We start from the raw sequence: 14,947 nt of genomic DNA on the forward strand, positions 1-14,947 counted from the left end.
GCTGTGGTTGGTTCGGAATCCGGTTTGTGAAGGGTCGAGCAGGTTGTTGTCTTCCAGGAAGGTGGTCAACTGTTTGTTGACAGTCTTCTCTATTACCTTGGCTGGGAAAGGCAGAAGAGAGTTTTTCAGGTCGCTCGGGTCAGCCGTAGGTTTCTTTAGTAGGGTGTTGACTTCGGCGTGTTTCCAGCATTCGGGGAAGGTAGCAGAAGAAAAAGAAGAGTTGATGACGGTCTGGAGGTGCGGGCGATGATGTCGTCGGCTTTGTTAAAGATGAAGTGCGGGCAGGGGTCCGAAGGGGCGCCGGAGTGGATAGAGTTCATGATGGATTTGGTTTCTTCCGTGTTGATGTGGGTCCAGTTGTTGAGGGTGATGGCCGGGGATGCGGGTTCGGTGGTGTTTGGTTGGGTCTGGTGTCCGAAGCTGTCGTGGAGGTCGCTGATCTTGCGATGGAAGAAAGTGGCGAGGGATTCGCACAAATCCTGTGAGGGCGTGACGGCGTTGCCGTTGGCGCTGGGGTTGGAGAACTCCTTGACGATGCTGAAGAGTTCTCTGCTGTTGTGGCTGTTTTTGTCCAGTCTGTCGGTGAAAAAGTTCCTTTTGGCAGCGCAGATCAGGTGGTGGTGTTCGCGGGTAGCGTTCTTGAGGGCGGTCATGTTGTCAGCGGTGTGGTCCTTGCGCCAGACTTTCTCAAGGGCGCGACAAGTTTTCTTTGATTCTTTGAGGGTGTCAGAGAACCAGAGAGGTTTTTTGGTGTTGGTCTGTCGATGCGTGCGTTTGAGGGGAGCAAGGTTGTCTGCGCAGTTGGAGATCCAGTTTGTGAGGTTGAGGGCTGCGTCGTTGGGGTCGGTGGTGAGGGTGGGTTGGTTGGCGGCGAGTGCGGAGAAGAGTTGCTCTTCAGGGATCTTGTTCCACTGTCGACGAGGGATGGGTTGAGTGTGGAGGTTGCGGGTCTCGCGTCAGAATGTGAAGTGGACGCAGCTGTTGTCGGTCCAGTGTAGGGCGGAGGTGTGGCTGAAGAAGACGTGTTTGCTGGCGGAGAAGATAGGGTCGAGCGTGTGTCCGGCGATGTGGGTGGCGGTGTTCACCAGTTGTTTGAGGCCAAGGTTGGCGAGGTTGTCGAGCAGGGTGGTGGTGTTGGGGTCGTTGTTTTGTTCCAGATGGAAGTTGAGGTCGCCTAGGAGGATGTAGTCCTGTGAGGCGAGGGCGTGCGGGGAGATGAAGTCGGCGATGGCGTCACTGAAAGGGGCGCGTGGTCCGGGAGGACGGTAGACGAGGGATCCTCTGAGGGTGGTCCTTGGGTCGGTGCGAATCTGAAAATGCAGGTGTTCAGCGGCGAGAGGGGCGTCTTCTGTGGAGTTGGTGACGCTGATGGAGTCTTTGAAGACGATGGCGATACCTCCTCCTTCTTGGTTGGTGCGATCTTTTCTGGAGATCTTGTAGCCTTCGGGGATGGCGGTTGCGATGTCTGGAGCAGAGGAGGCGTTCATCCAGGTCTCCGTGATGAAGGCGACGTCCGGTGCTGTGGAGTCCAGGAGGTCTCAGAGTTCAACGGCGTGTTTGTGGACGGAGCGAGCGTTGACTAGGATGCACTTGAGGTGGTTGATGGCGCGTGGGCTTGTGGTCGTGGTAGTTGTGTGGTGGAAGATGCGTTTGCAGGAGTTGCAGGCGAAGGGTCCATGGGTGCGTTTGGGGTGAGCTTGGAAGCAGGTGTTGGAGCGTCCTGGGTTGAGGGCGTGGAGGGTGGTGGGGTCGTAGCGGATCAGCGGGGCTTGGGAGAGCAGGAGACCAGAAGAACAGAAGAACACAGAAGAACACAGAAGAACACAGAAGAACACAGGAGAACACAGAAGAACACAGAAGAAGATACAGAAAACGAAGAACAGAAGGCAGAAGACCACAGAAGAAGATGAGGAAGAAGAGAGGCGACAGGAGGGGCTGAGAAGCACACAGAAGAAGAGAGAAGACGGGGAAAAGGAAGAGTACAGAAGAAGATTACAGACGAGGAGCGAGGAGGAAGAACAGAGAAGAAGAAAAGAAGAAAAGAAGAAAAGAAGCAGGAGAGAGGGTGAGTAGCGTGGGGCAGAGCGAGGGGCTGGGAGGTGGGGGGTACTTACTGTGAGGTGGGTCTCAGGAACTCAGGAACCTGGAGGAGCTGGAGGAGCTGCAGCGGCAGGGGGAGCGACCTACCCTTGGGTCAAGGGTCGCTACCACTGTCGCGCAGCGGCCACCATATGAGGTAGGAGGGGGGGGAGGGGTCAGCTGGGGGCGAGTGGGAGCTGGGGGGCGGGGGCGTGCAGGAGGTCGCGGCGGGAAAGCGCGAGGGAGGGGGGGGACTGGTAGAGTGAGAAGAGCTGGGGGAGGAGGGTTTAAGGGTGGAGGAGGGTGAGTGTTAGGAGGTTTAGGAGATTAGGGAGAAAGATTGGAGTAGGGTTGTGAAGATAGGGGAGGGGGGGTTGTAGAGGTGGGTGAGGGTGAGAGGTAGAGTGAGAGGATAGGAAGATAGGTAATAGAGGGGGTGGCGGGAAGGGGGGGAGAGATAGAGAAATAGATAGAGAAAATAGATAGATAGAGAAATTGATAGAGAAATGGATAGAGAGATAGGAAGATAGGAGGAGGTGGAGAGTGAGGGAGTTAGATAGTGGGATAGAGAGATAGAGAGATAGGTAGATAGGAGGAGTGAGGGAGGTAGATAGTGAACGGGTTAGATAGGGGAGATAGAGAGGGGGATGCGAGTGAGGGAGGGGGATGAGGCAGGAGGGCAGGCGCGGGGAGAAGAAGACGGAGGAGGCAGAAGAGCCGAAGGCAGAAGATAGAAGACAGAAGAGCAGAAGAGCAGAAGACCGGAAGAACAGAAGAACAGGGGAACAGAAGAACAGAAGACCGGAAGAACAGAAGAACAGAAGACCGGAAGAACAGAAGAGCAGGAGACCAGAAGAACAGAAGAACACAGAAGAACACAGAAGAACACAGAAGAACACAGGAGAACACAGAAGAACACAGAAGAAGATACAGAAAACGAAGAACAGAAGGCAGAAGACCACAGAAGAAGATGAGGAAGAAGAGCGGCGACAGGAGGGGCTGAGAAGCACACAGAAGAAGAGAGAAGACGGGGAAAAGGAAGAGTACAGAAGAAGATTACAGACGAGGAGCGAGGAGGAAGAACAGAGAAGAAAAGAAGAAAAGAAGCAGGAGCAGGAGAGAGGGTGAGTAGCGCGGGGCAGAGCGAGGGGCTGGGAGGTGGGGGGTACTTACTGTGAGGTGGGTCGCAGGAACTCAGGAACCTGGAGGAGCTGGAGGAGCTGCAGCGGCAGGGGGAGCGACCTACCTTAAACATGGTAACACTGGTTTACACCCAATTTTTATATTTAATTTATTTTTTGTCCCTAGTAAAGTGGTAATATATGTGCTCAGGGCCTGTAAAGTAACTACTACTAGTGGGCCCACAGCACTGATTGTGCCACCCACTTAAGTAGCCCTTTAAACATGTCTCTGGCCTGCTATCGTACCCTGGTGTGCAGTTTTAACCTGCCATGCCAACCTGGCAAAATTATCCTTTTTGCCAGGCCCAAGCCTTCCTTTATAATATTTATGCCACCCATACTGTAAGCACCCTACAGTCCAGAGGGCAGGTTACAGGGTATTTAGAAAGTAGGGCATGTACTTTTAAGTTTTACATGTGCTGGTAGGGAAAACCTCTAACGTTGTTTTTCACTACTGCAAGGCCTACCTCTCCAATAGGATAACATTGGTGGTACCTTATTGCATTTAATAAGCTTTAACTTCTAATTGGGAGCAGGTAGACAAGTCATATTTGATGTCTAAATAATGGTCATTAAAAGGCCTCTTTAATTGTATAGTCAGATTTGTAATCACAATTTTAACCACAATTTTGAAAATGCTGCTTTTAGAAGGGACTTAGCCTGGCAGTTTGAGCAGGACTGTTCACATGGGGAGCAGGGTCAAGACTGATTTGCATATGACTGCGTCCAAACTGGGGTGACATGGTGAGCAGAAAAACGATGGCTTAAACCTAAATCTGTGACTGGGAGTGAATGTTTGATCATGTTTGATAACCCTTTGGTGCTTGCGACCTGATCCTGGGTCACATGACTAGGTGTGGCTAGCCCCTGGTCTTTTTGTATTGTTCACAGATATTGAGGCAAAGGGAAGATAGGTGTTGTCAGGATGGCCCACTCTAAGTTAATGAGGGGGTGAAGCTGTCACCGACCACACTTACACATCACAGGGGCTGTGTCTGAACATTGTTGCAAAGAATTTGTCACTAGTTTATTGTGACCCCAGGCAAGCTAGTGCTAGGACAGGGAAGAAGGGGATGCCTTACACCTCAGGGGGTTTGAAACCTCTCAACTTCAAAGTGGGCACCAAGTGTATATGTTGAACCCTAGGCCCCCACTCTTTGGTATACTTCTGGACCTGTGGACTCTGCCAGGAAGAAAGCCTGCTGTGCTGCTGAAGGGAGTGCAGTTCTACCCTCTTGCCTGAGTGAGAAGGACTGGACCTTCATCTGTTTAACCCAGACCCCCAGAATGTCTCAAAGGGTTAGTTGGCTAGCCTAGTGAATAGAACCTCAGGGACAGAAGCCTCCAATAACCCTGAACCCTGCATGTGGTCTCTGCCATCTGTGAGACCCACCCTTCCAAGTGATGCCATCCCAGTCCTGGACCTTTGGACTTCCTTACCATCAGTGGTTTCAGCAGAACCAACACATCTCCGGTACTGAGCAGCACAACCCTGTGCAGAACCAATGCTTTGCCTCTGCTACATGGAAGGACTTCCCATCCTCACTCACAGCCTCCCAGGAATCGCCACTGGGCGACGCATCCTCAACGCAGGCCTTCACATCACAAGCCCCTTGGTGGTGGCATCTTTGATGAAGACGCAGGACTCCGCATCATAAGCCCTGCAGCTTCCTTAGAACCAGCCGGTGAGCAACACATGTCGGCACAGTATTTCACAATGCAAGCCCCTTGTTGGTGGCACCCCCGATGCAGGACCGTGCAATGCAGCTTTGCAGCTCCTAGGAATTTCTGCTGTGCAGTGCATTCTCAATATGGGACTCCACAATGCTCTGCAACCGGATTTAAGGTACTGTTGTTCAGTCAGCCTAACTGGGTCCCTGTAGCCGGCTTGCCTTCCATCACTGTCGTCCTGAACTTGTGACTTTGTCTCGGTATAGTGTGACCAGATAGCCACAGTTGGAGCTTTGGCTTTTTGGCATGATTTCCACTTACATTATTAAACCTGCATATCTCTGGTTCTAATGATTGTATTATTGTCATTTTGGAATTGGTTGATTTATTAGAATTGACTCTATGTTTCTAAATTGGTGTCACTTTATTACTGTTTCAAGTGTTGCTGCTCTGTGGAAAGCTATCAGAGGTTTGAACACAGGTTAGTTTGAGGGTTGGTTGCGACATTACCCTGACAAGGATTGTGGTTACTGCTTGAGTACGGTTTCAAACCCCTTAACCAGTAACCCAATTTCTTACACAGTATAAATCCCTTTTCTTTTTCCGGGCTGACTGTAATCATGCTTTCATGATCAGTGGGAAAATGTTTTTGCAGCACAAGAAATCCAGCACCAATCTGACACACTGTGTCCCACTGCCAAAAATGGCATTGGAAATTCATAACCGAGATGAAATAACACCAGTTTTAAATATTGTGCCAAGACGTCATGTTTAACGCTGATCTACAGAAGCTAATAGACCATCAAACTTTCTGTGGCAGAAATTGAGTGTGGTCAGAATTGATTCCATTATATGCCTGGATGCTGCCTTCATTTAAAAGGACACATCCTTGATAAATAGGAATGTTGTTTTAATATTTCTAGGTGTTAGCAATTATATGTTTGGGTTCTCCTACATGTGTAATGGTTTGAGTAATACTAGGATGTCCAATGAGTCAGCTTCCCAAGGCTGCTGTTCACATATGTTAGATTTTTCCTCTGTAAGGGGTATGTTCAAAGGCTCAAATAGGCTGGGACATCTAAATGTGACAAGGCTCTGCTGTAACAGATGCAACCTACTTAGGGCCTGATTTATACTTTTTTAGCGCCGCATTTGTGTCACTTTTTGACGCAAAAGCAGCACAAACTTACAAAATTAAATTATATTTTGTAGGTTTGTACCTCTATTTTGTCAAAAAATTACGCAAATGCGGCGCAAAAGATGTATAAATCAGGCCCTTATTTCCTTCAGTGTACAAGGTATGTTGTAATCTGAGTGAAGTGCCCGAGAATGACTGCAATAACACATTCACAAACTATTTCCAGGATGATGTCTAAAATATGTGACTGTCGTAGGTTTCTAGGGATACCCTGCTAGTTCTTTGTGAATTCACATAATGAATACATTTACACAGAATACATTTGCACCGAAGCAAATACATGATGAATGTAAACAATGAACTTTAGGGGGCACGTAATCCCAGATACTGACCATTAAACTCTTTAATCTACCCACATATGAATGCTGAACTCCTCGGAGGTGTGCACAATCCTTTTGGTGAAGTACAGATTGGAGCACTATCCTGGTCTGCACAGCAGAACCCTCTTTATTGGACGCATCCACTGCAGAAGTGACAGTAAGCTTGATTACGCAAAATTCTGAATTGTCCCTTTGCAGGCGCAAAGTTATGCCTGCAATTAGACAGCACATTATTGAAAGTAGGGGTTGAGATCTTCGTGCAGGCAGGTGCATTAAGTGACTACACTTGCCAGCGTGGTGATACCTGGAGGGTCTCTGGAACCTTTATGCATTCCTTCAAATTAGCACCCTGGAGGGGTGCAGCTACTGTGTTCCACAATCAGTGCGCGTCCCAATGGCTACGTTGACCTTGCACTCACATCTCTAATCTGGTGAGAGTGCAAGGGACAATGCGTTCCTTCAATTGTATGGGGCCACATAGCCATACAAATGAAGGAATGCACACTGAGATTGCACAGGTGCACATTTTATACCTGGACAATGCATGTTGAAGAGTGGCACCACAAGTGTCTGCAGCTAATTCTGTAATACCAAAGTGCCTTGTGTCGTCTCTGTCTTTTACTGTTGTCAGTTATGGCTGATGTGATTTTCCCTACACTCTCCCCAGATCTGGCATTGGAGAGTCTCTTCTGCCATACATTGTTTCTCTAGTAAAGACTACTTCTTTGTAATCTTATAATAGAATTTTCAGCTGTATTCTATTTAAACCTGGTCAGAATTCGATGACGTTTTAGTTCTTTCAAGAATATTTTGTATAGGTTAATCCTAAAATGTTAGTACTCTGGTGGGGGTCATGCATAAACTAGACTTATATTCATCCATCCACTGGCCGTCTTCTGCCTGTATCTCTTTATCCCTTCAGTCCAGCAGTCAAAGTCCTCTTTCTTACAGTATAATATTTTACTTCTGCATGTTCACATCTCTATTGGAATTACCAGTCATTTCATTATTTACAGCCTTCTACTCAGTTTATCCTCTCTAATAAAGGGCTGGTTCTAGAGCAGGCTTCTTCAGTGAGTAGTGTGTGAGCTAGTAGTAGCTCTCCAGCTACCTAGAAGTAGCTCTCCTGTGTGCAGTCCAGCCTACTAAATTAGAAGCTTGGTTTGATTGAAATAATATATGCATATCGAAATTGAAAAGTGAATATAAAAGATGAAAATGTGTGTTTTTCGAGTGCTTATAACCTTATGCCTGGAGTGAAATGGTTGAATTTCCAAAATATATTTAAAGTTGATTTTCAAACGATAAATGATGTGGAACTGGAAGGACATATTAATATTATTTCCCTTGGTGCCAAGAGCATTGTAACTATGGGTGTAATGTGTTACTCCTGTAGAGGCATTCCAGATTACTTTGGTGTGCAATCCTGCCTCATGCACTAAGGTGACCACTGTTACTAAGCTTGCATACGATGGCCAATAATGTAATATTTTCTGATGTGGTCATGATTACAACATTAATATTATTTGTAGCTCAGGGTGATTTTTTATTGATTATATTGGCACGATTGCAGAAAAGGTTGGAGCCCCCTGTTCTAGAGCCTATTCAATACAGTAAATGGCTGCTATCTGGACTCCTCTAACCATCTACTAGATTTTCCTTTAAAGGAGACTGGGGGCGTAGCTCCAGGGAGGGTATTTGGGGTGTTACGCCCCCCCCAACAAATGTATTCTGTACTAAATATTTGGGTACAAGTGCAGTCGTTTAATGTGAAGTGTCAGTCGGATTTCACCAGTGATTTTTACATGCCCACTCTGACAAAAACATATAAAATATTGATTAGTTTGAAAAATACTATGTTTTCAGTACCCCTAACAATCCCCTCTCCTCTCTTTCCACTACCCCTTAAGCCCCCGCGTGTCCTGCTTTTCATATGTGTTTTAACAAGATGTCCCAGCGTAATTGTTAGGAAATCTTAAACTCACACTCCGCCTCCCTCCCAATCATACTGACCAAGCTACACCCCTGAAGGAGAGAAAACTAATGTTTTCTTTTTTTACCTTAAACGGTTGGTATCAGTCTTAAGGGTTTGCTTTACTAGTTAGAGATCCTAAGTGTATGTCCTTGTTGACTATTTGCACATATAAGATATGCACAAATACTGTTTTGTATATCAGTCCGTACCATCTTAACTTGGAACACCTTGAATAGGCTTCTTTCGAAATCTTAAGACCTCAAGACTCCATTCTGATTAATTTGATTGCATTGTTCTATCTGAGCAGTTACTAGTCTCCGAGTCCGTGTTGGAGAGTAACTCGAATCTACCACTAGACCATGAATGCCACTCACTGCTCAGTGCCATTAAAGAGGCCAGAACGTCATCATCAGGCTGGAAGCAAACAACTGCAAAAAAGAGAATTAGCCCCTAAAACAAGCATTTCATCCATGCTAACATGATTTGAAAATTTGAAACAACATTCCATTCAACATCAGATCTGCCCCAGTGGAAATCTGAAAAAAGCTGACCCTCCACCCCTCTGCACCTCCCACCCCTTCAAAACAGCAGACCACCTCTACACACAATTGGATTCACGAGCCAAGAACAATTCCGAATTGTAACTCGTGGTGCCGTCATTGTTCAGCGCTCTACTTCTCTCTAAGTTTGTTTCAATTACCTACAGTTTATGTTTGTATTGTTATCCCTAGAAGAAATTAGGTAAACCGTCTCTGTTGAAGGTACGTTGGCACTAGTGCTCAGTTTTCCTTGTGCCTTTTTGGAATTGTGTGTTTTGTGCTTTACAGGTGGTACTTTATGAATATTGTTTCATGTAGAAGTAGAAAAGTACTTAAATAAAGTAAACCAACAAATACATGTGTAAAAAATCAGATGCCGGAACTGGACACAGTAAAATAATAAAAACCATTGCAATATGATTAGCTTTTGTTGGGCATTCTGTTGGATGCTTTAAAATTATTTTGTAATCTCTGACGCAGCAAGTATTCCTGTATTTTAGCAGAAGAGAATGGGAAAAACCAAATACACCTGTGTTCCCATTGTCCCTGCTGTGGTGGATGAGTGGTGGTTGGTGGGCTTTTTAAATTGTGTGTGGTACAAATCTAACAGATTCAGAAGGCGCTGAAACTAGCACATTAACGTTAAGCCTTTTCTGTTTGACATTCTACGTACAGTACATTATTTGTACACGTCCACAAGGAGTATGCATGTGTTCATTTAGAAATGATATGACAAAAAGTCGTATCTTGAAAAAAAAAAAAATCGACTTTACACTGAATTAAGGAATAAATGCAAACTTCAAAGGAACATGCACATTACTCTGATGCTACTTTTTTAGTAAAAATATATTCACATAGCGCCTACTGTGAAATGTAAAACAACCCTTCCTAATGCAACCTTGCACAGTTTGGGGACTAGGTTGTGGGAGGCAGATGTTACGGGAACCATCACGGATGTCATCAATAATATGGATGCTCATTAAATTTCTCTTAACAGCCAGTCCACGTGCTGTGGTCTACTGGAATCTCAACAATATTGGTGTATGAATTAGGAAAGCTCAACATTGCTCTACAAAACATCCACAGTGTGTCATTCTGTAAAACACAGAGACACGGAATAAACACCGCAAACAATGTTGACCAACGTTTTGAGTTGAGGTTGCAGATGGATTGTGTGGGTGAGCTTGTTGTGCAGTGAACTCATTTACTGAGTTATCACAGTTTTCCTAGGAGTAACTATAGCGAGTAGTTGACTCTCATATACAATGCTGTTCTTCAGTTTATGTATTGCTCATTAGAAACTCGCTCTCGCAGTTAGTCGCTTCAGAGTGTGAGTGAAAAATGAGCTGACAATGCCAAATGGAATGGGCACTAAGATTGGAGATTGTGAACTAACTGAACAAACAGGTCTTGTTTTTTTTTCTCGATCATAGAAAATCACACTCATTTTGTTGTATCTCAATTTAATATTTCCTTTACCCAGTATTCTCTTGTAATCTGTTCTTGGAACAATTGTCCTTTGACACTGGCACTGAGAGCTAACATAGGGACTGAACCACAGTGTGCAACTTTTATGTAATAGTGCATTCTCTTCAATATGCCAAATATGTATTAGAACATAGTTTCTCATTAAATGCATTTTTGATGTGTTGGGTCCATAGTTGAAGGTGATAGTTCTTTGTGAGAGTTAGGACACATCCCATTTTTCACTGCTCTGTTGACCAATCCTGCAGATCATTTCCTGTTCACATTTGCCTAGCAATCTAAAAAGCAGTGAAAGTATGTGCTAAGGCTGGTGTGTCCAGACTGTTGGACCAATCCTTTCTGTCTTACCAATATTTTTTGGGTATCATCTGTTTGTAATGAATAGATAAATAATAATAATAAATTACATTACATTTCTATTTCATAATTCTTGTTTTGTTCATGTGAGGTAGGTAGAGTCTTAGTAAGGATTTCAGGGAAAATCACAGTCCTGCTACTGGTGTATGATGCTTCATTGAGACTGTTCCATTGGCAGCTATGGCCAAGTTCATAGTTGTCAGATACAGGCAAGCAAAGCTAATTTGCTCTATATAATTCACACAAATATTTTTTTAAATGCCGGTCAACGTAGGCTTGCCTAAGCACTGAATTGTTTATTGTATCTACAGAATACAGAGTTTGGATGAAGGACTTAGCCACACTGCACAGGATGGAAACAAATGAACCGTGTTATTTTGTGAACTATGGTCTTTCTCAAATCAGTGCCTACTTACATCGAGATCTAGAAAGAAACCTTAAGAGAAACGTGTGTTTAAAGCTGCTTTGTTCTTTGAAGATACTGTGATACCAGAATCAACGCTTAGGCCACACTGCTATTCACTTGAACTCTGTCTTTAAATAGACCTGGAAAGAAATGAGGCTTAATACTTGATTACAAGTCTCAAACTACCAGGTGTGGGAACACTGAACCCAATTGAAACAGAGATGGTAATGGAAAATCTCGAGCAGAACAACTGATTTAATGTCTGCTCCTCTGACATCAGAGCTGCTGTAATCAGATATCCTAACAATAGTAACTTTTCCGGCTGTGTCATCTGCTCAGTTAAGGTGCCTGTGTGTGTGTAGACATACCTCCATAACTAGTGGCATATCAATTGGCCAGTAAATAGTGACTAGTCCGCCATCATATCTGTCTCAGTTTGTCTATGAATGGCCGCCACAAAGATGTGACAGTCTTTCGTGGAATGGTAAGAATAATGATTTTAATAAGATGGTAAATTAACCCGAGCATGTTGGAGAGATTAAGGGCCTAATTTAGAGCTAGTGATTATAAAAAAAACACAATTTCCTGAGGCAGTGATAAGACCTGAGAAGAATCCACCAGTGGAATTTCATACACATGCTACCCCTATGGTAGACGCACTTGCACTGGTAGATTACCCTCCAGATTTAGCATGTTCTTCATGTTAATTATTAGCTAATAAATTTAGGCTGTAGATATGTGGATTTTGGCAGCACATTTCTAGTATTTTCTTGATTAAGTGACTTTGGCATAGAAACGTTTGCTGCTCATCTAGAGAAGTTTGAATATGGCATATTTCTATCCACCAGTTTAGAAGAGGTGGCAATCACCTAAATAGATTACAGAAAGCCTGTCAGCCAAAGTGGGTGCTGGATCTCTATTATTCCTTATATGTTTTGTTTACCCACCTTATACACGACTCTGTATCATATTAACACAAAATGTACATTTTCCATGCCTTTATTGACCCTTCAGTCTATGGTGATAAGTTGTCTTCGATCTCAGGACAAATAAGCCTAATTTGGGATGCACTTGGCCAGAATAAATACCTCCATTATCCACTTGAACATGAGAAAACTCTGCCTTTAGACATTTTCAACCAAGCATGATCGCCAGCAAAATCAAAACTAGTAAGATGCTGCTGACCCTATGCGCTATCAAGAGTTGAGAAACACTGATGTGAGTTTTTGCCGCAATTTTTCTGTTAGGCAATTGGATATTTGTATAACACAAAGTTCACCAATCACATGACCTCATTCTTGGTGCTTTGTACAGCTTATGGTAGTGGGTCTTCCCTGTAGAGGTTCAACATGAGGAGATTCGTTCCAGAGCCATGCGTGGTGAGCTTGTTCCCTGAATGAAGGTGTGTTTTTGATCCTAATCTTTGTGGCTGTCCAGTAGGCAGTGGTTTGCCTCTGCACAGTGGACTCACAGTGGTAATTTGGGTATTAAGGTTCTATGTCTGCCTAACTATTGTATGCCAGATACTAACTGGATCCCAGTGGATATCTTATGGGAGTCATGGTTGCTGTCCTCCTCTAATGACTGTGTGGCTAGAGCGAGAATACATTCTTTTGTAGTTTATCTTTGTGGAGCAAGAACATACTCTTCCTGAGTAGCTGATTTGGCTGCTGTGAAAAACGTCTGTTTCCAATGCTCATTATGTATCTTTCAAGTATTGCTTTGCTTTGCACCTTTACGGTATTAAACCAAATCAAGATATTAAACGTGCATTTCTTTATATTTTGCAGAATGGCTTCACTCCTCTCTACATGGCAGCTCAGGAGAATCACCTGGACGTTGTGAAATACTTACTGGAAAATGGAGCCAACCAGAGCACTGCAACAGAGGTACAAACAAACCCCATACAACCGACTCCTGACTTTTCAGAATGTGTTGGTATATCCTATCACACTACACCAGTCAGAAATGTGTTGTCTCAGATCAGAGGATGTTGATTTGGGAGCGCCTTCGTCGCATTCAAGTTTTAGATTGCCCAGTTCTTGGTACCTAGAGATTTTTTAAAGAGATTACAGGAAAACATGTACTGAAGCATAAATTGATGGGAACGATGAGAATGTAGATTAGCCTAGTGGCCAAAAATATTGCTCATTAGCAATCGTGCTGTTGTAGTAAGCCAGTTGTGAGGTTGGCTCATGGCCATCATCAACACCTGTGCTGCAAGAGCTGAAGATTCTTCATGCTTCACAGTTTGAAATTGATCAGATACCTTTGGAAGCACTGAAGTTTGTAATTTTACCACCACTCACAAACCACCATCAGGGCATCAACACACCATACAGATTATTTTGTGTGTGATGTGATTATGTGCTTCCCCTCAGACAGGACGTGAATCCAGCCATATCATATAGCAGCCACTTGCTGTATTTACGACATGACTCCTTCTAGTCACGGACTGCAAATACCACTCCAATATTTCCTTAAAGAAACCACTGGAAGGCAGAAGTATAATCCAGTTTGTTCAGTTGAAGTGGGCCAGGACTACTCCTCTCTGGTTGCAGGAAGCTGTAAAAATGAACTCATAGGACCGGGAGCATGGTGCCTCTGATGGGGACTTATATGGCAACGAAACCACTGTTTCTAGATCTCTATAGCTGGTGAGAAAATGCTAATAAAATCACTATACTTGTGGATTGTTATTATTAAGAAGTCTGCACATGTCCATTCTAATTCAGGTTTTATATTTCATGACACTGACCTTGTCTGGATTAGATGTATGCATGCACCAGGCATGAATTATCAGGTCTCTCTGAAGAAAACATTCAAAGATTAAACAATAACCACTGCCCTTTATGGGGGAACTCCCAGTTCAATCGCTCTTTACCTTAAGATACCCATCCGTTAGTTTGTAAAATTGATCATTTTTAATATTCTACACAGAGATAGTGGAGGTTTTCTCATTGACAAACATGCAGTTCTCGTTTGATTTATGAAAACATAGCTGTTTGTCTTTATAGAGACAGGGTTCTGATGTAGATTTGGAAAAGGTTTAGGAAGATTAGAGCGGGGCACACTGGAGAAGGATGGTTGTCTGAAATGTTTGTGTCACTGATAATATAGGCCGACAGGTCTTCCCAGTTGCTTCATCCTAGGGTCAAGACCTTTGGTCTCAAGGGGATATTGTCTCCTGCCTTCACAGTAGCCTGCTTCCTTTGACATTACTAATTATTTTTTTGCGTACTACACTCATCTTTTGCATTACATTGCTTCGTTTGAGCTTCAAGCTTCCACCTCATGAGTGGAATGCTGCCTTCTGATGCTGCAAATAATTCTTGTACACAAGCCTTTGTGCCCTATTTCCCCATATTTCTCTCTTGGCATTCTGAAGCAGATCACTACTGCTACATAATGCCTTACAAATCACCAATAAGTAAAAAATAAATGTCATAATTTAGCTCATTGAGTTTGTAAATCATATACATTTAGGTTATATTCAGGCACTGTATGGGAGCAGATTCTGAATGAGTCCTTTCTATAATCGTTGCAGCATGGAGCAAATTTATCTATACCTTGCATTGATCTATATTAACAATTGTTAGGCCTGGCATCTTTTGGCATGTTTCCCCTGTCTTTTTGCTTTCTGACCTCGTGTTTTTATGATATGCTGGACTTGGTTTTTGCTGGTTGGTCATCTCTGCACACTTTACCACCGCTGATCAGTGCTAAAAGTGCCAGT

The 14,947-nt window shown here is 44.1% G+C and overlaps 1 protein-coding gene across 33 annotated transcripts in view; it reads left to right on the top strand.

Annotated features, from left to right (window-relative positions):
• Window positions 1-14,947, top strand: part of ANK2 (ankyrin 2) — a 1,630,948-nt gene that overhangs the window by 1,073,105 nt on the left and 542,896 nt on the right. For all 33 annotated transcript variants that reach the window (XM_069241684.1, XM_069241892.1, XM_069241902.1 and 30 more), the window contains one exon: window positions 13,002-13,100. In XM_069241684.1, the coding sequence (XP_069097785.1) occupies window positions 13,002-13,100 (99 nt within the window). The remainder of the gene's footprint in view (window positions 1-13,001; window positions 13,101-14,947) is intronic.

The sequence above is a fragment of the Pleurodeles waltl genome, chromosome 1_2 (assembly GCF_031143425.1).
Source record: "Pleurodeles waltl isolate 20211129_DDA chromosome 1_2, aPleWal1.hap1.20221129, whole genome shotgun sequence".
Lineage (NCBI taxonomy): Eukaryota > Metazoa > Chordata > Amphibia > Caudata > Salamandridae > Pleurodeles > Pleurodeles waltl.